The sequence below is a fragment of the Phodopus roborovskii genome, unplaced genomic scaffold, assembly GCF_943737965.1.
Source record: "Phodopus roborovskii unplaced genomic scaffold, PHOROB, whole genome shotgun sequence".
In the NCBI taxonomy this organism is placed as follows: Eukaryota; Metazoa; Chordata; class Mammalia; order Rodentia; family Cricetidae; genus Phodopus; species Phodopus roborovskii.
This window is the reverse complement of record NW_026125295.1, coordinates 31,516,165-31,540,985: the sequence shown is the minus strand read 5'-3', so window position 1 is coordinate 31,540,985 and position 24,821 is coordinate 31,516,165. Positions and strand designations below refer to the sequence as shown.

The following is a 24,821-nucleotide window of genomic DNA, read 5'->3' as shown; positions in this document are numbered from 1 at the left end:
CTGGCAGTTGGAGGTCCTCGGGGGTGGGGCCTACCACTCATGCATCTCAAGGTACTTACCACAAGGCTCATCAGTGGCAGTTGCTTGTGGCTGTCTGAGAGGTTCCTTTTAGAGAGCTTTGCTCAGATAAAGACAGAAAAGAATTTCAAGACAAACCGGTGTGAAATGGGGTTACAGCAGATTAATGCACGAGGAAGAAAGTTCCACATAGATGGAAGCATGGGCGTTAATAGAAAGAGGTGCTTAGGAGGAGGGTACACACCCTTGGGTGTGGGCTGCTCATGATAGAGATGCCCTTGTCATTACAACAGCAACACATACTGTTTTTGGTGGCTTCTGAAATTGCAGCTCAAAAGATAGCTAAGAAAACTTTTCTTTTTGGGTAAATGAGATCATAGGGTGGTTCTCTGTGTATTGGACAGGATTACAGCAGACACAGGCTATAGGGAACATTAAGCTGCTTTTGCTGTAAACAAAATGTCAGTCTTATTTGAGAAACTACTGCCAGGGGTAAGATCAAGCCTTAAGCACAGGTCATGGATATTTTAACATTCATTTTTAAAACGATATATTTTCTATATAAAAGGAATATTGTCCCTCTATCAGTCACTTTCATGAATTGTGCTGGATTTCTTGGTTCTCACCTGGCGGGAAGCACCACCAGGCTCCAGAAAGGGATGCCTTTGCCTTTCTAGTTACCTATAATGTTTCCACATTTTCTGACATGCTCAGAGTACAGGGTGATCTGGGGTGACTAGAGCAGGAAGTCAACACCCACTGTATGAGAGACTTCTCCCTGTCAGTCCTGATTTCCCCAAAAGAATTGGAGAAGTCCTTAAGAAGAGAAATGGTAAAAAATTGTGTAATAATCTAAGGGAAGCGATGAGGAAAGACATTCTGGGAGTGTCAGCATTCTACTAAAATGGTGGTAGGTTGAACAATTAGGCCTGACGTGTAGGCTAACTGCAGAAAACAACAGGAACAAGCTGGGTAGGACCTGGTACAGGTGGTCTGTGGAGCTGCCTGACTGGAAGATGATGGTTCGCAGCTCAGTGTTTGCTGCAAATGTGCACAGAAATTGCAGCTTCACTCGATGGGAAGCCCTGGGCAACAATGCTGTACCTACCTGTGAGCTCATCTGCATGTCCCTGGGCCTAGCCCAAGGGCCCCAAGGCATGCTTCTGGAGGTAAGGAGAATACTAGAACCTGGTCAAGTCTCACAGAACCCGGTCCATTTCAGGAGTCACTGGGCTAACATGATATGTTTAAAAATATACTTTTGTTGTAAAAATCAGGGTACTTAATCATTTTTTCTTTTCCATTTTACTTAGGCACTGGGAAACCATGAATTTGATAACGGTGTGGAAGGACTGATTGACCCCCTCCTCAGAAAGGCCAAATTTCCAATTCTGAGCGCAAATATTAAGGCACAGGGGTGGCTAGCATCTCAGATATCCGGACTGTATTTGTCATATAAAATTCTTTCTGTCGGTGGTGAGGTTGTGGGGATTGTTGGATATACTTCGAAGGAAACCCCCTTCCTCTCAAATCCAGGTATCTTCTACTTTCACGGAACTCGTGACTTGGAAATAGATGAGGCAGATTCTGTGTTGTCTAAGTTACCTCTGAAGGGTGTCACCATCTCTACTCAGTGGACTTTGTTGACTAAACAGTGTCTTTGCTTAATTCCATGTGTTCAAAATTTTAAGTGAAGCCGGGAACAAGCAGCTCCCTCTGGGCCCCAGTGAAACACAGTTTTTCCAGTTCTAGTGGTCAGAGCATGTACATTGATTCCTAGCACGTTTAACTTACTTAGCTAGGGGTGAAATCCGTGTGTGTGTGTGTGTGTGTGTGTGTGTGTGTGTGTGTGTGTGTGTGTAATTATTCTTCTAGCATCCTAAAACATACCCATACACTCCATGTATTTAGTGCCCAGAGAAGAGGCATTTCTTGAAACTATTTTGTTGGAGTAAGAAAGGGGAGGGTGACAGCATCCTTCCCACACCATTCCTCCCTGCTCCCCTCCCACTGGGGACCTGTGTTCCTCACACTCTTCTAGGCTCTGGAAACACCAACCAAGAAGCCTGTATTCCCCGTGCTCCCGTATTTGGTGAGAGAATAAATGAATAAAGATGTGTCAGAAAGGAGTGACGTGGAGAAAAATGAGGCCAGAGGGGAGGGCCTACGTGGCAAGAGGGGTGCACTTACTATTTCAGAGGAACACCCAGAGAAGGCAGACAGAAAGGGGGGGCTGTGAGAGTCAGTATTTACGGTCAGCTTCGCGGGAAACAAGAGGCCAGTCCCTGGGCAGACTTGTAAGGTCTTTATTGAGGTGGAATGATCCACCATAAAGAAAGATGGCGCCATTCCCTAGGGTTGGGTCCTGGGCTGCACAAAAAGAAAAGGAGGTATCAATCTGAGCACCAGCATCTGTCCCTCTCTGCTTTCTGACTGTGACCATCTGCCTCAAGCTCCTGCCCCCAGGAACCCCCCAGGATGGTGGCCTGTGCCATCAAAGTGTGAGCCAACACAAGCCCCTGTAGGGTATTTTATCACAGCCACAAGAAAAGAAGCTATGACATCCTCGGTGCTGAGGGCTGTTCAGGCAAGTCCCAAGCCTCTTGGGGTTATGGACAAGAAGCAAGCAGTCCTTGACATTCCCACAGTAGACAATGGTGGTAGAGCATTTTCTCCCCTGGTGTTTTCGTTGTTGCCTGAGCTACTTCAGCCCTGCCAGGCCAGTCTGTCTGGGAGCTGCTAACTTCCCAGCTGTGCTGTGGAGCCTCCATGGCCACAGTGCTGTCAAGCTGTAATTTCTCTTCCATGTTTTACGTATGTGAAGTTGGCATGTGGTCAGGACTCAAGTGTTGCATCAGGGAAGTGAAGTCCTGAGCATGGCGATGGACAAGGGATGCTTCTTTTGTAGACTGTTGATGTTTGAGATAGCTCTTGAGTTTCACACTGGGCTTTGCAGAATTACATTTCAAATGTTCTTTACGAGACTTTTGCATTCGGGCATTTTTATTTTAGTGCTGCTTCTTAGAAATTAACATGAGGGCATATAGATCCATTGGAAGACTGACTTGCTGCAGGGTGCGGATGGGACTTCAGGACAGCATATTTGAGGTCCCTTCATGACCACTGAAGCCATAAAACCTAAGGAGTTGCTAAGTTTTGGCTTTAGCCTGGGAGGCCCTGTTCATGTCTCAGCATAGAAACACCCAGGTCGTGCCAGCCAGAGCTTGTGGCGTCCATTACTAGCACTGAATGGCAGAGTGAGATCCATGAGATATGTACCCCGTCTCAGGGCCAGCAATGTTTAGATGAGGCCTCTTTGTAATACAGCACTCTGTTCTGCTCTAATGCTGCTACTCTCTGCCTGCAAGTGAGCAGTTATCTACCATGCTAACGTTAGTTTTCAAGGGCCAGCTACATGGCTCTGTGGGTAAGGGTACTTGCCACCATGCCTGATATTTAATCCAGGGACCCATGTGGTAGAAGGAAAAAACTGTCTCCTACAGGTTGTCTACTGATGTGCACAAGCATGCCATGGCACATACATCCCCAAATAAATAATTGTAAAAACCACTTTTTGAAACTGGCATTCAAAGCCTACTTGTTGACATATAGAATTCAAGACAGAACACCCCAAGTTTCCAGACAAAGCAATGGAATTAAGAGCCGTTGTGGACGCCATACTTTTGTGCTCACACATATTTTGGCATGGTTATTGTGATGGTTTAGATATAAAAAGAGATGGAAACAAACCATACCTGAAGTACCATCATAGTATGAGATTGAGTTTATGTAAATATATCATATATGGCCCAGTGAGAGTGTTCAATAGATAAAGGTGTTCCCTGCCTAGCCTGATGTCCTGAGTTCGATCCCTAGGAACCATGGAGTGAGTGAAGAGAACCAACCCTTGAAAGCTGTCCTCTGACCTCCATGCACATACTATGACATATATGTACACATAAAAATAAATGTTTAAATATGTATCTATACACACACACACACACACATATATATATTTCTACAACTTTAACCCAGCACAATATTGGATGTATGCAACCAGTGATATTGATTTAAGTTTTCTTTGTTTGCTAGGGCTTTTGTACTAGATGTAGTCATACATTTTGTTCTCCATGATTGGAGAGCTTTATGGGAAGTGATGTCATAATTGGAAAGCTTTAATAAGAAATTAATATATATTGGGCAGTGGTAGCACACCCCTTTAGTCCCAGCACTCTGGAGACAGAGGCAAGCAGATCTCTGTGAGTTTGAGTCAGTCTAGTGAGCAAGTTCCAGGACAGCTTCCAAAAGCTACAGATAAATCAGGTCTTGAAAAAAGAAAAAGAAAGGAAGGAAGGAAGGAAGGAAGGAAGGAAGGAAGGAAGGAAGGAGAAGTTCATAAGCTTAGTTGTTGGTGTATAAACAGTGAAAATATTTTAATATCCATTTTATTAATGTTTTTCTTTAGGGACAAATTTAGTCTTTGAAGATGAAATCGCCGCATTGCAGCCTGAAGTAGATAAACTAAAAACTCTAAATGTGAACAAAATCATTGCACTTGGACACTCTGGTTTTGAAATGGATAAACTCATTGCTCAGAAAGTGAAAGGTGTGGACGTCGTGGTGGGGGGACACTCCAACACCTTTCTTTACACAGGTAATTGTCTCAAATGCATTCTGCAAGCTAGGGTGTTCAAATTGTCTCAAATGCATTCTGCAAGCTAGGGTGTTCAAATTGTCTCAAATGCATTCTGCAAGCTAGGGTGTTCAAATTGTCTCAAATGAATTCTGCAAGCTAGAGTGTTCAAATTGTCTCAAATGCATTCTGCAAGCTAGAGTGTTCAAATTGTCTCAAATGCATTCTGCAAGCTAGAGTGTTCAAATTGTCTCAAATGCATTCTGCAAGCTAGGGTGTTCAAATTGTCTCAAATGCATTCTGAAAGCTAGGGTGTTCAAATTGTCTCAAATGCATTCTGCAAGCTAGGGTGTTTGGGTCAATTATTGTGTCTCTTACCTTTGAACTGTTACTATTACTATTTAGAGTGGAATATATATTATGTAAGTTGTAATATGCCATATAAATGTACTTTGCATTGAATGAGGACAGGTAATCTTACTGGGAGACATTCCAAGAATTGATTCATTTCATGATTAAAAGTCGGTGTTACAAGCATATGGCACACATATAAAATGAAAAGAGCACTGATCTTGAGCCAGAGGTCATTTATGATGGACTTTTCCACTGATAATTTTTTTCATGTTTTCAGTAAATCTTGGACCTGAACCAAGGACTTTCTGTATTTTAAGCATCTATATCCCCAGCCTTTGGTTTTCAAAAACAGAGTGTCACTATTTAGCCCAGATTAGCTCCAATCTCATGATTCTTCTGCCTCTGCCTCCTGGGAAAGTGGTAGGATTATAAGCACACATCACTGTATCTGGTTTGGAGACTATTATTATTATTATCATTATTATTATAAATGTTATATTTGGATTCATAAAATGAAGTATAGTACAAATTATAGAAAGGAAAGAAACATGGTATTGGGTCCTCATTCCTAACTCACTTGAATGACCTTGGACAGGCAGGTCACTTGACCCTCTCTGGATGTTTTGGCGTCCTAATGAGGAGTCTATCGCAATTTTGGAGATTAAGTTTGGCCTTGGGTGAACTTCCCTTGGCTACATCACATGGCAAAAAAAATCAGGAAGGGAAATGGGCATGCGCAGAAGGGCCACTCGTGTGTGTGGTGGCCTCTCTTTACAACCACTCCTCCTCACAAAAGGAACTGTGGTCTCAAGAGAACGGCATTAATCTCTTCTGAGGGTGATGGCCCCAATGACATTACCATGTCACTTTAGACATTTCTTGAAGGTTCCACTGTCCCTCAATGTCACCACACTGAGGACTAAGCTGCTCACACATGAACACAAAGGGGACAAGCCACATCAAGCCACGACAGACTCAAACTGGTCCTCTTATTTGCCCGTTCTTATTTCAACTCTACGCCAACCCTGTGGATAAGACCCGTCCAAAACCTGGGAGGTTTTGTAGCTTTTCTCCAAGGCAGTATCGGAAGTCAATAAACTCACAGAAGGAGCAAGCCGGCTCTCCTGTCACGTCATCTTTTACAGGTTTGACTGTGATCCATAGTAAGCACGACATTTTACAGGAGGATCTAATTGGCATGTGCACAAATATGTGTGTGCACTCTCATACAGACACATATAAACTGAAGTTTCCCCCAGCACCCAGAATGTCTTGCCTTTGTTGCTGTTCTACTATTTTGTTTGTTTGTTTTTTATTGTTGCAGGCCTTAAACTCACTATATAACTGAGGCTGATCTCCAGCTCCTGATGCTCTAGCTCCTCTAGCTCCCAAGTAGTAAAATTATAGGATCTAGGCATATCCCACAATATCTGTCTCTTGTCTTCTCTTGTCTTCCCCCACATCTCCCTCTCCCTCGTCCTTCTCTTACCCTCTCCCCCCCAACACCCTTTTGTTGTTTTGTTTTGCCTTTATTGAGAGTCCCACTCATGAGTCTCACTATGTAGTGCTGGCTGACATGGAACATGTGTTGATTAGGCTAACCTTGATTTAAGAGCCCCCCCCCAATAGTATGACACCAAGCACTGGTGTTATAGGAACGTCATGCCACTTTGATGTGCCCTTACATCATCTTGATCTATGGCATCTGTGTGGCTATTGACTGGGACATCCTGCTAACCCAAAAATCTGGGTGGGAAGTACCTATTATCCTTTTTATAACTATAACCGCTGCCCCAGACTTTGATGTCTTGCAGCACAGGATAAGAGATATAAGGATAAGCTGTACTGTGCTTATCTGTAACTTCCAGTCTCTTAGACACCGACCTGAGTCTCAGTCGTTTATTCCACATTTTATAATAGATTACCAAGATGAAACCTGTTTTTATGAAAATGTATTTTGGCTGTCTTTTGAGAACTAAACTTATCAGTTAAAGGACAGAATAGGAGATGTGTCCTACTTACAAAGGTAAACAATTTGTTTTACAATCCTAAAAAAGCAGATTTCCAGGCTGACAAGATGGCTCAGCAGATAAAAGCACTTGCTGCAAATGCCTGGAGACCCGAGTTTGATCCCCAGAGCCCACATAATATGGAAGGAAAGAAACTGACTCCCAAAAGTTGTTCTCTGACTTCATCTGTGCCACGGTTTTCTCTCTCTCTCTCTCTCTCTCTCTCTCTCTCTCTCTCTCTCTCTCTCTCTCTCTCACACACACACACACACACACACACACACACACGCTTAGGTGATTTTCTACCAAACCATTTTTATGACATTACCATGAAGCTAAAGTATTAATCTGCTAAATATTATTTATTAAATATAGATCCTTTTCTGTTTTGAGACCAGAACTCACTGTAGCCCAGACTGATCTGGAACTTATGCTGTAGCCCCGGCTAGACTCAAACTCATGAAAGTTCCTCTATGTTAGCCTCCCAAGCGCTGGTTTTACAGGTATGAGCCGCCATTCCCAGCTTGAAACTTAGTGTAAAAAACTTGTCAGTATACAACATGCACATAAGCCCAGAGGAAAACATCCCGAGGGCACCTGAATAGCACCCTGATATTTTCTGTTGTTTTACTTAAGCTTTTGTGCTTGTTACTGCCCACGAAGCCAGTTCCCCCGCCCCACCTATGTAGCCCACACTCTGAAGACCCACGAGCTACATGAAGCATGACTGACAGTTACCCCTCCAATGGAGAAACTGCCCAGTTTCCTTCCACTAACCCTGGCATGGCCTGATGTCTCAGTGAAGAGGAGGGGGCTTCCCAACTAGCCTTGCAAAAGTGTTAGAGCTGCAGGAATGAGGCCAGAGAGCCCAATGCTGTCTCTGAATGAGTTACATCCTGGAGTCACAAAATGGTCCATGAAAAATAGTAGGAAAGTGAGTTCAGGTTGGCATCTCCGGTAGCAGGCATGCTGAAGACTGTTCTGTCTTTATGGGGTTGGGTTAACTTGCTTTTTGGGGGACAAGGTTTCTCTGTGTAGCTTTGTATGTCCTGGAACTCATTCTGTAGACCAGGCTGGCCTAGAACTCATAGAGTCCACCTGCCTCTGCCACTGAGTACTGGCGGAACCACCGCCACGTGTCCTGATGATTCTTGAGGAGACTCTAAGAAGCTGCTTCCTGTCTGCCTCCCAATAATTGAACTGGACGTTTGGTTCTTCAAGTCTGTGTAGTCTTGTACAAGTGCAGATGAGACATCAGTTTCTATCTGCAGTTCAGCAAAGGGCTCATCACTGGGAATGTGTGACCCCCTTCCCATTCTCATGTACTGTCCCTAAAAAGGCAACCATGAAAGTTAACTATTTACTGTCCAAGATTTTAAGAAATCTTTTTTTTTTTTTTTTTTTTTTTTTTTTGATAGAACAACTTACAATGTCTGCAAGCTACTATGGTAAACTGTGGGGCCCATCCAACTTACCCCTACTTATCACTGTACCAATGGCTTTCCAGCATCCTTCCATATCACCGAGTGGTTAGCACCCAATATCCTATCTCCTTCTCCACACTAGCCCCTGCCTTCATCCTGTGAGGAAGTGTCTATGTGACACCCCAGGCTCACAGCATCTTGTCCCTATAAGTGGATGACTGTCATCTCCACTCCAGCTCAGCATCTTCACTTCTCAGACAGGCTGAGACTTGGTCATTTGCAGACAGCTTCAGCACTCTGCTCTCCGACCTCAATGTGCTGCTCTTGGACTTCAGCCTTCAGAGGTACAGAAGCCTCGGATCTTGTGACTAGTCTGGCTGATTTCCCATTTCTCCAGTATTGCTGAATAGATTCTTTTCTTTCGGTTTTGGTTATGCGTTTATTTTTTTGTTTTTTTGTTCTGTTTTGTTTTTGAGACAGTGTCTCACTCTGTAGACCAGGCTGGCCTCCGACTCACAGAGATCCACCTGCCTCTGCCTCCCAGGTGCTATTGTGCTATCATTAAAGGCATGCACTGTGCCAGGGTTAGTATAGCTCTTTTAAAAGACTTGACTGCTCAGGCTTTTTTTTTTTAAACCTTGTTTTCAGTATGAGTGACTCTGGTCTTAGGCACACATTCACTGAATATGAATTGACTTTTTCCATATATTTAAGGAAGAGAAAGTTATGTTAAGACTACAGGATTAAAACTAATGGAGTTCACAAAATAACCATGGAGTATCTGGACTAGAACTGCTATGTGTTCTTGACCTTGGGCAGGGGAAGAATGAGAAGGGAGCACAGAGACCACTGCTGATGATCCTTCAGTCAGGGTGGCGTGTCTCCCCAGTGCTTTCAAAGATAGGGCTCCACACCTGGCCTAGAACTTGCTAGGTAGCCAAGGACGACTTTGAACTGTGGTCCTTATGCTTCCAGCTCCTGAATGCTGGGGTTACAGGCACTGCCCCCATATCCAGTTTTATCCATGCTTGGAATCAAGCCCAGGGCTTTGAAATGTTCAGTAGATACTGTGCCACCTGTGCCATGTCCCGTCCTGGCAGCCATTGCTCCTCTGCATTGCATACTTTCAGAGCAAGGCTTCTTTTCCACTCACGATTCCATCTCTCCATTGCATACTTTCAGAGCAAGGCTTCTTTTCCACTCACAATTCCATCTCTCCATTGCATACTTTCAGAGCAAGGCTTCTTTTCCACTCACAATTCCATCTCTCCATTGCATACTTTCAGAGCAAGGCTTCTTTTCCACTCACGATTCCATCTCTGCATTGCATACTTTCAGAGCAAGGCTTCTTTCCACTCACGATTCCATCTCTCCATTGCATACTTTCAGAGCAAGGCTTCTTTTCCACTCACGATTCCTTTTGGCCCAGGATGTTGTTGTGTGGCCCCAGGTATATAAATACATAAAATTGGGCATTCGTTTTGAAAATTTCCAGATAAATCAGAAAGGAAATTATTTTATAAAATTTGTTATTGTGCATATGCATATGACATGTGCACTCGTGGGTGTGAGCATGTATATGCCAGAGCATATGTGTGGAGGTTAGAGAATGCCTCTGAGGAGTTGCTTCTCTCTATCTACCATGTGTTCCTGGAATAGTACTTAGGGTTGTAGCCCAAGTATTTTTACCCCCTGAGCATGTCACCAATACAAGAAACTTATATTTTTATGTAGGGATTTAAATGTTGGCTGAATATTTGATACTTCAGCATCTTCAATGTTTCTTCAGAGTTGGTCAATATTATGATTTTCTAATCATAAATTCTAAAAATGGCACATTGTATAAATACATAGTACAGAATGGCAGAATTATGTTTAGAGCCATTTGCCATTTCAGAAATTGTTGGACATTCTGTCTTAACTAAGACTACTTCATGCTTTCTATAAAATTTAAGCCAGCAATTCAAACTGCAATATTTTTCGTAATCAAACATACAATTTTTGGTGGCTTTTTTTTTTTTTTTTTTTTTTTTTTTTTTTTTTGCAATAAACTCCAAAGATGGAATAGCTTGTTCCTTACGTACTGAGGAATAGTGGTAGGAATATATTACAAGTCTTTGTTTTCCATAACAAAATCGTGTTTTTATAAGAGCAAAAAACTTTGTATGTACAGTAGCAACAGGGTAGATCACAACATATAATAGTCATTAGCCGGTGTGATCACTTGTGTAGTGCAAAGTGCACACGTGTTCAGAATCAAGGCTATAGTAAAGTTCAAGATGCAGGGAGATAAACATCCCCAGAGAGGAATCCATCCCATGTTTGATTTTGAATTGATTTTGGTCATTATATGCTCAGAAACATTTTACTGTTGCCAAATTTTTCATGACCCTCTCTTCAGTCATACAATATCATATGAGCTCATGGCCCACAGTTTAAGGAACTGGGTCTAAAGCCAGATGTAGTGCCTGTAATTCAAGCACTTGGGAGAGAGACAGGAAGATTAGAAGTATGAGGTCATCTTCCCCTGAATAGAATGTTCTAGGCCAGCCTGGGCTACATGAGACCATGTTTCAAAAAAAAAAAAAAAAAAAAAAAAAAACAGAGCAAGTATAGTGATGTACATTTTTAATCCCAGCACTGGGGAAGCAGAAGCAGATGGATCTCTGTGAGTTCAAAGCCAGCCTGGTCTACATAGTGAGTTCCAGATCAGCCAGTAATACATAGTGAAACACACACACACCAAAAAAGAAAGAAAGCTGAGGTTTAGATAATCTTGTCTTTCCAGAGCAACCTTAACATTTGTCACATGTACAGGGCAAAGAAACAGTCTCCAAGGAACCGTTTCCAGGCACTTACTAAGAACTGCTGACATCCAGGGTTTATTATGTACCCTGGAGAATCAGCCAAAGGGCAGCGGTCTGACCAGTGGCCTCCAGTGATCTCCCTGGGTGTTTTAGGTCAGCACAGGGACCTTCCTCATTCCAGTGATCACTCACTCCTGTTCCTTTAGACAGCCTCTGCCTGGCCCAGCTTTACCACCTGCTTCCTTTTGAGATAAGCCACATCATTTTGCTATAAGTAAATGGCAGTCAGGATCCCTGGGTAGGTAAGTCTGTTATCTGAGGGAAGTTGGTCAAGTCCTGTGAACTCCCAGGCCCAAGTGCCCCAAGCAGTGAGAACATCACAGGATGGGAGCTTGCACCTCCTTAGCTCTGCTGTTTGGTGACTGGCATGCCACGGGTTTTTTTGTTTGTTTGTTTGTTTGTTTGTTTGTTTTGTTTTGTTTTCACTGAAATGTGGCTTGGGATTGTGGAAAGGGCTCTATACTCTTACAGGCTCAGTTTGCTCCCTGGTTCAGTCAATACTGTCTGACAATCCATATATAAATATTCCACAACACTGCTTTTATTTGTATAACAACCCCTGAAAATGAACTCACTTGAATTCTATAAAGTTAGCCATTAATCTTAAACTTGAACTACCATATTAGGTTTGCATTTTGTTTTGTTTTGTTTTAAAAATTCTTCAAGTGTATCTGATAGTTGTCCAGACCCCAGCTGGAATCATACATTCCTTAAATGAGGGCAGCACCCTGCTGAGGTCTCTTTGGACACTTATAAGGTACTGGGAAACACAGGGTTTACTGTGTCCACATGTGTCATCGATTGCACCACAGCCACTCAGGTTGAGTCTTGCCTCGTTTACTGGAACACAGTCTATAGACACTTCCTCCAGGGCCAAGGTGATAACGGTACATTCCTAAAGAGGAAGGTGTGGCTTCGTGTGGAGACAATATTTTAGGTGTGAGAACTTTGACTGGAGGACTGGGGGGGGGGGGTGTAGAACAGTGGTAGTGTTTATCTAGCACACACACACACAGGCACGCGCACGCGCCCTGGATGTGACCTCCAGCACTGTAAAAAGTGCGGGATAGCATGCAACAGTGTGGGAAATTTGAAGCGCTGGATGGTTTTCCCTGCTAGCGGTTTCCTGGAGTTGTCAAACCCATGGAGAGTATGGAGGACTCAGTCTTGGTGGAGGCCGGGATTACCTACCAGACCTGATAGTAACGCAGCCACAAGGGGAGCGCCTTGCCTTTCCTGACTACATCTGCATGAGATAACCTTGATGCATATGTCTTTTGTTCTCAGAAGAGGAACTAGAGAGTAGGTGCTCCCTGCCAGATGGGTACTGGTTTTGCAGTGTGCCCCTGAGCTAATGAAGCATTTGACAAGATTGTCAGGCTGGAAACACTGTTTAAGCTACTTCCATGGAAGCAGGGGAGGAGGCAAGACAAAAAGCAAAAAGTCTGGCTTCCCAAGAAACTGTGGGATGCCTGATTTCTGCAATTTTTTAAGTCCCTTTTCTGCTTGGATGAGATGTTCTCTGCCACACTGTGGTTATTCAGGGGCATTGCAGCTTTCCAGAGTACCCAGAAGAGAAAGTCTTGTCAAGGCTAGGAAGAGGCCGCCCCAAATACCTAGTCCCCTCCAGTGAAGGGCAGGGTCTATCCTTGCCCAAAGGAGCACAGAAGAGGAAGAAAAGGGTTAGACTAGAAGCATCCCTCCTCATTATTACTCTGCCAGCTCTTAGGTCAGCTGCATGAACAGTGGGGGAGGGGGTTAACATTGGAAGCAACGAAGCCCTGCTTGTGTAATGCTGGGATTTGCAGTGCTTGTGTCCTTGAAGTTGACAGGTCAGGAGTAAGTTCTTCATAGCATGCCACCTTGGCTTTTCTTAGGTAACCAGAAAGACCCTGAAAGAACTTGGGATGCAAAGGTACAAACCTGGCTTTGTGTGTAATTTTGTAAGTGGTCTGTGCCAACCAGTCTACAGCTTCTCAGAGAAAACCCCACAGCAGGCTAGTGTCTCGAAGCTTTGGTTTTCAGTCAGCTCCCCATCACATTCCAGCATGTGCCCTTGGGTATCTGCTCTGGTAGTCAGTCCTCTTGTCTGTAAAATACAGCTAAAATGGGAAGGTTCATGGGAAGCTTGGAGAACTAAATGTAATTGTAGTCACAGCCGCCTCTCAGAATGAATCATGTGCTGAAGTCCTCTGGACTTCTGTAAACACCCAGTAGGAGAGACTGGTCATGTGTGGAAAAAAGTAGGCCAAGGGCATCAATTTCATAATCTGATTCCAAGCAGCCCAAACTATGGCACTTGCACAGAAATTCAGTATGAATCACGTGCCAGGGCAATACCTATAATCCCGGCATCTATTGGGAGGCTGAAACAGGAGGGCTACAAAGTCAAAGCCAGACTGGAATTGCACACTGCTTTTCAACAGATGTCTCAAAAGCAAATGAAGCAGGGTGGATCAAGGGAGGGTGAGGTTTAACTTAAACATACAGGTCAGCAGGTAAAAGTTGCCCACTGCCGAGCCTGAGGACCTGAGTTTGATTTCTGGGACCCATATACATGGCTTCCCCACACACAAATAAAAGCTTAAAAATAAGTTCAATTCCTGGGAAGAAATCAAACTTGGCAAGTGATGAGGTGCTGGGCATCATGCCTTTTCTGTGGCCACTCTGACCCTCAGGCAAGCAAGGAGGCCTCTGGGTGATGAATGGCCCCAAGTTCTTCCTGTGGCTTCCGGTGGGATAAAGGCCTACAGAACTTGATTGGTGTAAAGATTAATGTGGCTGCTCCTAAACACACCTGAGAATTCAGCAACAAAACACCTCTGCTGTTTCTCTTTCACCCCATTAACAATGCTAAGGTCTTGACTGTGTGTGCAGGGTTTCTAGAGAATGCCTTCATCTTCTAAGAGAGAGACATTAAACTGATGTACCTACTGTGCCTGGCAGGCACTGAATTGTCTGGACAGCCCTGTAGAATGAGAATTGTTATTCGCCCACTTGAGTTTCCTTTCCTGTAGTAGTGCACACCTGTAATCCTAGCCCTTGGGAAGCAGCAGCAGGTGGTTTTTTTGTTTGTTTGTTTTGTTTTGTTTTTTGGGGTTTTTTTTTTTTGGTTTTTTGTTTGTTTGTTTGTTTGTTTTGCACAAAAACTGAAGTACATCCAAATGGCTTGATTAATTCATCCAGCCAGGGGGGACAGAGACAGTCTGCATGGAAGATGGATAATCTTAGCAGTATTCTATTTTTTGTATGACCCACATCAGCTCTCCAGGAACAATGCCCCAGACTTAGAAACAGCTTAGTAAATGCCCACTGAATGGAGAATGGCAGGATTTCTACGCCAAAAGGGCATTTGGAGTCAGTGACTAATGTCCCACAGGGCTCTGAATGACCAGCCACATAGAACAGCAGATGACAGAGTCATCAAGTTAGAACTCACTGTCATCCAGCTGGTGGCCTGCCATGTGCAAAGGCTGGCTTGATCAACTTTGCCTCTTTTATTTCAGGAAATCCACCTTCCAAAGAAGTGCCTGCTGGGAAGTACCCATTCATAGTCACCTCCGATGATGGCCGGAAGGTTCCGGTGGTTCAGGCCTATGCTTTTGGCAAATACCTAGGCTATCTGAAGGTTGAGTTTGATGACAAAGGAAATGTCATCAGTTCCCATGGAAACCCCATTCTTCTGAACAGCAGCATCCCTGAAGGTGAGCTCTGGAGAAAGTGTGCCAAATGACGAGCTATGCACTAAATCCTTCATCCCCTTCTTTTGTTTCAGGAAATGACTGTAACACTTGTGAAGAGTTTAGCTTCTCCCTTGTGTTTACTCTCTTTATTCTTAAGGAAATTTCAAATTCCCCACACCCAAATCCTCATTTGCTTTTCCAAGTCTGCTCAGTGCAGACTGCTCCTGCTTTTAAAGCTTCATCTGGTGAGGAAAAAGCCACTGTCAGTTCCTGTCTAGAAAGGAGATGGAAGAAAAGCAATTCAAATAGGACAGAGTGGTGCTCAAAACCCGCCCCCTCCCCTAACAAAAGGCAGTGACAGTGTGGTGTGGGCCTCAGCTTCTTTGTTCATGAGACAAGGAACTACCCTCTCTTTGTTGTTGCTGTTTTGTTTTGAGAAGAGCTTCTCCATGCATAGCCCCAGGCTGGGGTTATATTGAACTATTGAACGCTAGCTTATCTGTCAAAAAGAACCTCTTTTTTTTTTTTTTTTTTTTTTTTTTTTTGACTCAGAATAAAAGCATCATTATGCTGTCCATTTTCACATGGTATTTGTGAGCCTGCTGCTATGATTCTACCAGCCCTTTTATGTTCACTATCATCAGCTCAGAAGGATGGGCAAGGAGGTCGGTCCCACTGTACCCAGGAGAATCTGTCCTCAGTCACAACATAGGCTTTTCAAGCAGCGAGAGAGGATGCAAGCTGGGAGCCATACCCTCAGCTGATCCTCTATATTTGCCCAGTCTTTCAAAACCCATGACACCCCCATGGTGTCATCCTAGGTGGGCTGACAGGATGCTAAGCTGATGCTGAGATGCACAGAAACACCCAGGTATTAATGTCAGAAAATAAAATAACCATTGCTAAGGAATGTCATAGACAAAACCAAAATGCACAAATATTCTAATTCCTACTCCCAGTAGGGAGACCTGACAATGCTTGACTTCTCTAAAATTTACCCATCAGGAGATTTGCTTTAATGGCAGGCCTTTCCTTTCTCTTGCACCATTTTGATGTCCTTCCTTTCTGTCCTTCTAGATCCAACCGTCAAAGCAGACATTAACCGGTGGAGGATAAAATTAGATAATTACTCTACCCAAGAACTGGGGAGAACAATCGTCTACCTGGATGGCACCACTCAGACATGCCGCTTCAGAGAATGCAACATGGGCAACCTGATCTGTGATGCTATGGTGAGTTGTCTACAGGGACAGCGCACCTGCATCTAAGGAGGGAAGATAGAAGCAGCAGGCACAAGGCGATGGCAGCAGAATTGGGGATTTCAATACATTTAGTACCCGGACAGAAGCTTGAAGCATGACTGGTTTCATATTGAATACCTTGGCGAGGAGGCTCAAAGAGATTAGGAGACCATGTCATTGTTGCTTTACAAGGACTAAAGCCTTTTAAAGTATGTCTTTCCTAGATGTCTGAGTTTGGGGTGTTTCTTTCTGTAAGATGATCTGAAGACAGGAACCCACCCCACCTCTATGCGGCTGCCAGATGCTGCTGACATAGTAAATTAAGCACATCTGCTTGCACCTAATTTGCCAGGGCATTTTTTTCTCTGATTTGTCCTCTTGGCTCTAAAGAACATGGGCCTTGTGTAACTTGCACTTCTTTCCCTACACAGAATGAGAAAGCACAGTTAAGGTAAAGCCCCTGTCGAGAGCAAGATCATTCATGAAGAGCATTTTTCTGGAACCAGTTGGCCAATGGGGCTTCATAGTGCTGTGCTAAGCAAAGGTCTCTAGGCTGGATTGTTGCTCCCATGGGCTCACCCATGGGGAGCCTGTTGGTGTGAGTTTTCATGATACACCACAGTGCACAAACTCTGGCTAAGTGAGTGACAGCATGATCGTCCTCCAAGATGAGGTCAAGGATGGCTACTGAGCACCATGGAATCTATATGAGAAACAACCAGACAGAAACATCTAGAGAAAAATCTAGCAAGAAACACCCCAGCGTTCTACCAGCACTTAACCTTTCTGTCAAAGAGGCTGAGGCAGATATAACTTTTACTTTTGTGCTTGTTTGAAAAGTAGAAAGCATGCATTTTGAGGCAGGAGAGTTGGCTCAGAGCTTGAGAGTACTTGGACCTGGGTTCAGTTCCCGCACCCACACAGTTGCTCATAACCATCTGTAACACCAGTCCCAGGGGATCTAATGCCTTCTTCTGACCTCCACAGGCATACATGTGGACACATACATACATATAGGCAAACATTCATACACTTAAAATATAAAATAAGCAAATCTAAAAAAAAATAAATAAGACCATATTTGGTGGTGTATGTCTTTAATCCCAACATTCAGAAGGCAGAAGCATGTGGAGTTCTCCAAGTTTGAGACCAGCCTAGTTTATATAGCAAGTCCTAGAATAGCAAGAGCTACATAGAGAGACCCTGCCTCAAAACAAATAAACAAAAGCATGCATTTTTACCTGCTGTAACTGAATGTGTCTTCTGTACAAGAAAAGTGAGAATGAACCTGATTCTCCTTAGCTTGGGGGGGGGGGGTCATCCCTCTGCCTCCAAAACCAATACTGAGGAACTACCTGTCATAAGGAGAGTGATGGGCAGGCTGGAGGGTCCCGCTGCCCTGGAGGAGCAGCTCCACAAACTAGTTCACCCTGAAGTAATCTTGACACCAGCTGGAGAGGTATTCCACTGTATCCCCTAGTCTGGGAAGAGTGGGTAAAGAGCCCACTGTCCTAAGAGTATGTATGACTGACTGGAGGCTAATAGAAGATAGGCTAATAATTGTTTTATGACTAATAATGTATACAGTGAGTTTCAGTTACAGTTGGGGAACCTGTGGGGGCAGGGGGGGGTGAATACTTTGTTTTCTCAGTATAAATAACCAGATTCCTGGAACTGCTACCAAGAAAGAAGACCCAAAGCAATGAAATGTCTGCTACTATTGTAGATTAATAACAACCTCAGACACCCAGATGAGATGTTCTGGAACCACGTGTCCATGTGCATTTTAAATGGAGGTAGCATCCGGTCCCCCATTGATGAGAAGAACAATGGTATGTGCCTAGGCCCAGCCTCCTTATTGTCTCTTCCCAGACTGTGCCCACAGCACCCTCTGCTGCAGCTACAAACCAAAATGCTGGTCCTTTACATTTGTGTTTGCTGTGACTCAAGTCCAGTGCTTCGACGAAAGGACATACATGTCTTCTTACACGTATTCACAGATGCTAAACCTAAGCTTGATCTAAATTTCTGACTTGCAAAGCAATTAACTGTTGCTGTTTTATAAGTATTGAACATTTTCAAAAAAAAAAAAGAAAGAAAATTTTCATACCTGGAAAGAAAAAGACCAATTCATTAACATTCTATGCTGGAAAGGACAACTCAAAGACACACTATATATTTACAGATACCCAAGGTCCTATTGTATGTTAAAAGGCTCTGTTGCAGCCCTGATGACATACTGTCAAACCCCCAGTATAAGGCCCCAGGCTCATTTCAGACAATAGGACAGATGGCTAGAACTCACCACCCGTGTAGAACTGCGCAATGTTTACCCAACTACTGAAGATCCAGCCCAAACCAGAAAACCCAAGGCTGAAAACTGTGGACATGGCCCTTTGCAAATGCAACCCCCTCATCTAATGGTGGACAACAGGGCATAATCTACAGCACACCCTCTCCCAAAGTTAAACACAGCTGTTCACACACACGCACACACATACACCTTTTATCTGGGTAAACATTCTAAGTTTTTTTTTTTTTTTTCTTGATGCATTTTTAACTACTCAAGGCACAATCACCTGGGAGAACCTGGCTGCTGTGCTGCCCTTTGGAGGGACATTTGACCTGGTGCAGATAAAAGGTTCCACCCTGAAGAAGGCTTTTGAGCACAGTGTGCATCGCTATGGCCAGTCCACTGGGGAGTTCCTGCAAGTGGGTGGTAAGTGGTACACCCTGCAGGGCATGCTGTCCAGTGATACAGGCTTTCCTGGTTGGCTCAGCTCCTTACCTCTGTGGCTAGGCTTGTCTGGGTTTTCTCACAGTCAACCCCATCCATCAGTGACTATGGACTCCTAGAGTCACTGAGGTTAAGTTCAAAGGTCTAAGTCTTTGGCAGTAAGTAGTATTTGCCAACCATGATTTGGACATTGGAAGGGCATCCATGGGAGCAGACTTCCTGAACACTAATCAAATCAGCTGGTGCTCCGACCAGCGGGGCCTAGTTATTCGTGGGTCGAGGTGGGCTAGAACCTGAAAATAATGGGAGAGAAAGAAGGAACGAGACCAAGCAATCTTTGTCAAGGTCTCACTTTATTAGGCACTAAGAGGGGTTTTTAAGCAAAGCAGGGAGGAAATGGGGAAGGGTAGCTGTGCTGACTCTGAGGCTCTGGTATTGTCCCAGGCCATAAATGTCTGCGTATCTCAGTTCCTGGCCTCTTGGTTCATCTCAGTTCCCGGGTTGAATGGAACAGACTGCTTTTTTTTTTTTTTTTTTTTTTTTTTTTTTTTTTAGCAGTTTTCTGTTTTACCAAGATAAGGTTCAATTAGAGTTTTAAGGTATAAATAATTCTGCAAGAAGATGTGACTCAAGGCAGGCTCCCAACAAGCTGGTATTAGGTCTTTCTGTTAGAATCTTACTTGTGATATATTATGTATAATTTACTCAAGCTTGCCTGGGGATTCAGAAAGCAAAGTCAGCTATAAACTATAGAAGCCAGGCACACACCTTTAATCCCAGGACTCAGGATTAAGAGGTAGACGGAGCTCTGTTAGTTCAAGGCCTCGCTGACTACATTAAATTGACCCAGTACTAAGAGAAAGAGCTCACACCAAGATTATCTCAGCACTTGGTATTACATGCCTTTAATCCCAGCACCAGATGGGTATAAAAGATAGGAGCAGTGTCTTCCGTAGGCTCAGTCTCAGGATTCTCTAGCCACGGTGAGGAGAGACACTAGTCTCAGGCTTGGTGGAGAGCTCATTAATCAGCCCTTTCAGCCTGGGCCAGAGGTAAGAGCTAGTGGCTGGCTGCTTTGCTTTTCAGCTAAGCTTTAATAAATCATAAATAATATATCACCAAAGTGGGTGCAGGGAACATTCTTAAACAAAACCAAAAGCTCTCTCCACTATTGTTAGTTGTCTGGGACCCCATTAGGGTTCAAAGGAACAAAGGTAAGAGCAAAGACACAGTATACTCTAATCCTGCTTAGGGGAAGGCATGTCACCAACCCCAGGCCTGTTTTCTCTTTGACTGCGCTGAAGAATGGAAATGAAAGTTCCTCATATGTTAAAGGGCTTCTTCACTGAGGATGGGTATAGAGTGCTGGAGATTAAACACATGCTGGGCAAACATTTTCTAGTTTATTTATTTTGTGCTGTTGGAAATTGAACCTGGGGCCTCATGCATGCTGGGAGAATGCTTTTTAGCACTGCTGTGTCCTACCTCCTAAAGGATTCTAAAATGCTTTTCTTAGCAATCAGTTCCACAATCCAGAGTTAATCCTTAGAATAGAATTCTTTTTTTACTCCAAAATAATTCTGGCCTCATTTTCTCGCTTTTTATTAATCTTGCTTTATTCATTTTATACATTTATTCTTATGTAGCCCAGAATGACTTCAAACACACTATGCAGACCCTCCTGCCTCCATCATCTCCCAAATGCAGGGATTTGTCATGTCCCACTGTGCCTGTGCCTGGCTTCATGTTGCTTGCTTTTATTTTTTATTTTTATTTTTTATTTTTTTTTGACAGTCTCAATATGTACTCTTGGGTAGACTCAAATTATGTAGGTCAGACTGACTTCAGATGTGTGGTGATTCTCCTGCATTAGCCCCTCCACAGGCTGGGAATTCCAAGAAAATACCTCCCCACCTAGCTTCATTTTCATGTTAGTTCACAGAACTACTTGATGGGTATTGCTGTCTGGCAGGAGACCCTGACCTGCTGTCTTTGGGCAACCCTGATATAGAGCACTTTCCTAGGGCAGAGCCAAGCACTTGTGCTGTTCTGATACTCTAGCAAAGTGCCGAGTGGGAGTATTTGTGAAAATCTTCAAATCAGAATTATTACATTCAGTCTTCAACGCTGTTGCATTTCCCAACAATGCACATCTCATTTTCCAAACCCAGTGAGTCATCACCGGACCAATGAAGTCAGGATTATAAGGAGGAAAAATACTGGGGTTTCTCCCAGCAAAACCACCCTTGCCTTCCTGAGGGTCAATTCTCCTCCCAGTGGAGGCCTCAAGGATGAAGGTGACTTAACGGTAGCTACACCACAGCCGACATCCCCCTTATTAAATTTCACTCACACAGGAACTAAAATAGCACAGGGCTAGTATCCCAATTCTAGATCTTGGCCAAAATCCCTTTCATAGGCAAAAGTTCCTTTGGATTCAGCAAAAACGTGGATTTCTTTCTTTTCTAGGAATCCATGTGGTGTATGATCTTACCCGAAAACCCTGGAACAGAGTAGTTCAAGTAGATGTTCTTTGCACCAAGTGTCGAGTGCCCAGTTATGAACCTCTGGAAATGGATAAAGTGTATAAAGTGATCCTCCCAAGCTACCTGGCCAAAGGTGGAGATAGATTCCAGATGATAAAAGATGAATTATTAAAACATGACTCTGGTAAGTGTCTCTTCCTCTCCCGTTCCCAAAGGTGTTCAACACAACAGAACTGGACAAAGGGGTCAAGCCAGAAAAGCCTTTGTTGCTGGCTCCTTCCTGCTTTGGAGGTTGCTAACAACAGTATAACACCAAGGCCTATTCTCTCTCCTCTAGCACACATGCTCACATCTATCTGACCCCAGGAAAGGCACACTTTGTTTGAGACAGGGTCTCTATGTAGTCATGGCTGGCCTGGAGCTTGCTATGAAGACCAGACTGGCTCAGAACTCACAGAGATCTTCCTGCCTAAGGGATGAGATTAAAGGCTTGTGCCATCACAGCGGTCCAGGATTTTTTTCTTTACAGTAAACTTACATGTATTAACAGTATCAGGCATTAAATCGCTTCAATGAATACATCCACATGGAGTAATTTAAATGACAGTAAGATTATGGCGGGTTGTCATGGGTTTGTCTAAGCAAGTCTTATTTCTTTATCCTCTTCTGGGAATGACCCCCCCCACACACACACACACACAAAGTCGCATCATCAAGTATGTGATGATAACGCTGAGCAAACAGCATGAGAAAGGCACTTTTATTTCTCATCTAACTCTTGGCCCAGGTTCCCAATGCCTTTGGCTCTGGAGTAGATCGATTACAGCTGTGATGCCAACAACCTCTTAGAAACCTTAGAGCTGAGACAACGGCACTCCTGCCAATCACGCAGTGCTGAACTTCACATCTGGAACATGAAAGAGCAGTCAGATTCTTTGCACTTAAAATTACCAGAGGACAAAAGTCTTCTGAGGTGCTTTATCCTGGAATGAAAAGGTGTCTTCTGAGACTTTTATTTCCCTTCTTACTGCTAATAGATCATTCTTTTAGCTTTAAAATAATGTATATGTTTTTTCCAGGTGACCAAGATATCAGTGTGGTTTCTGAATACATCTCGAAGATGAAAGTAGTTTACCCAGCAGTTGAAGGACGGATCAAGTTCTCTGCAGGAAGTCACCACCAGGGAACCCTTCCTTTAGTAATTCTTTCATTTTGTGCAGTGATCCTTGTTTTGTACCAATAATGGGAAGTCTCCTTGTCCTTGATGCCAAACTACAGTTTTTTTTCCAGTGATATTCAAATCTGCTTCTGGAGACCTGGCTCGTAATGCTGCTTACCGTCCTCAAGGCTCCTGGCCGATGCTCAGAGCACTTCGCCAGGAAGAGACTATAACTATAATATCATTCGTCAGGGCCAGCATCTCAGTGAGCAGACAGAAAGTCAAAGTGAACCAACAGGGTCCTTTTCGGGGGGTGGGGGAGGACAACTAGATGTAATTTACATATCCACATAACACATTTTGTTATCTTTGAACCACAAAAATAATTTTTTGCTTTCTATTCACTTCTAATCCATCAAACAACTGATGTTTCCATAGAACTTTATCATTGCCAGCTGTGGTGGCACATACCTGTAGTCACAGCACTTGGGAGGGGGAAGAGAGTGGCTGCCAAGTTCCAGGCCAGCTTGACCTATATAGAGTTTCAGGCCAGTCAGCTAGACATCAAGACTCTCACAAACAAAACCATTATAATCTACAAGATGTTTTTAGATAAGACAAGAGTTGTTTCCTTCATTTGATACCTCAGCAGAAAGGGTTGACTTGTCCAAGGCCATACATTCCCAAAAGATCCATCTAAAACCTGGACCTAGGTCTTTTGACCTCAAATCCAATACTCTCTCCCACATCAAATCTCCTGCCAATGGCCCCAGATGACAAATCTCTGTTTTATTTCTGCCCACCACTCTCCTTTCTTTTGGTCTCCCATTGTCTACCAATTTTGACAAACTGGATACTGGACAGAATAGTGTCTTACAACACCATGTGCCTTTGATGAGTCATCAACACACCATAAAAGCAGATAGCACATTAGTCCAGGGGTTGCAAAAGGCAGTCAGCCAGGGGGCAGGGGAGAAAGGGAAGGGAGGGCATGAGCAGGACTACTACATCACAGAAGAGAGGATGGGCATTTAGATGTGTTACATAAACACTTGCTAAGGAGCAGAGCATGACTCCAAAGCAGAACACTGGTTCTTGTTAACTCTTGTGAGATTCCAAAAGCCCAGCCTCTCTATCTCCTCCTTCTTCCTCACATGGAGGTGTCATGAGAGAACTTTCTAAAACAAACTGTAACTCTAAACTTGGACTTGTCCTGCCCATGATTCCAATCAACAGTTTTCATTCTGATCACACCATGTACATCATGGAAAAATACAGTGTTCTGGAATGCAAGAGTGATTTTAAGAAGTGGTATACATAAATGTTGAAGTCACTGAGACTCAAATCCCAAGCAATCATTGTAAGGCATACTCTAGTCCATATATGAGTACCAACAGGACATGAGGGATGCCCTAAGAGATGCCCATGAGATTTCCAGACTGATGAATAATCTATGCTCACAGAACACCTGACTAAGATGGGCCTGTGACCAAGTGAGCATGGGAGCTTTCACCTAAACCATCAAACAACAGCAGAGAACATGTTCCCTAGTGTTTACAAGTATTAAGTACTCCTGACACAAAACATTTTAAAATTTCCAATCCTTTTATGAAGTTCTTTGAAGTAAAACAATGCCTTCAGTTCTAAGAATGTATAGACTAGTTATAAACAGAAATGTCAAAAAGACCATGTAAAGGATAAAGGTGTATTTGAGGTATATTTTTATGCTTGCCCAGTAAATGAGGAGAAATCTTATTATAGCATAATTTTTAAAAGAACATTTTGTAATTTTTCTAAATATGTGTATATGTGTGTATTGTGCCACAGTGTTGAGAAATGACCTTGGACCACTTTATAATTGTAAACTCCAAACAATAAAGCTGAAGATATACGCCTTTGTTTTTGATCTTACTTCTCTCAAACCCCCAAAACAATACAGCAAAGACAATTTTTCAACAGGATTATTTCTTTTGGTTAATAAGCACTTTGTCATCTCATAACTTTTTTCTCATTTCAAAATTGAGAAGACAAATATATGCAATTTGTAGGCAGGAAAGAAGTCTTTTTTTTTTTTTTTTTTTTAAGGAAGTCTGAAGTCTCGAATTTTCTTCCTCTAGCCTTGCTTCACCCCTCCGTGAAAATCTACCAACCTCTACATAAAATACTAGAGATGGGATTGTACAAATCTGAGATTCCAGGATAAAGGTCAT

The 24,821-nt window shown here is 43.3% G+C and overlaps 1 protein-coding gene across 1 annotated transcript in view; it reads left to right on the top strand.

The window, feature by feature from the left end:
* Nt5e (5'-nucleotidase ecto) overlaps positions 1 to 24,495 on the top strand; it is a 36,847-nt gene extending 12,352 nt beyond the window's left edge. The window contains exons 2-9 of the mRNA XM_051207582.1: positions 1,332 to 1,554; positions 4,484 to 4,672; positions 14,812 to 15,009; positions 16,066 to 16,220; positions 17,956 to 18,061; positions 18,799 to 18,948; positions 21,436 to 21,636; positions 22,532 to 24,495. Of these exons, the coding sequence (XP_051063539.1) occupies positions 1,332 to 1,554; positions 4,484 to 4,672; positions 14,812 to 15,009; positions 16,066 to 16,220; positions 17,956 to 18,061; positions 18,799 to 18,948; positions 21,436 to 21,636; positions 22,532 to 22,695 (1,386 nt within the window). The 3' untranslated portion in view covers positions 22,696 to 24,495. The remainder of the gene's footprint in view (positions 1 to 1,331; positions 1,555 to 4,483; positions 4,673 to 14,811; positions 15,010 to 16,065; positions 16,221 to 17,955; positions 18,062 to 18,798; positions 18,949 to 21,435; positions 21,637 to 22,531) is intronic.
* The last annotated feature ends 326 nt before the right edge of the window (positions 24,496 to 24,821 follow it).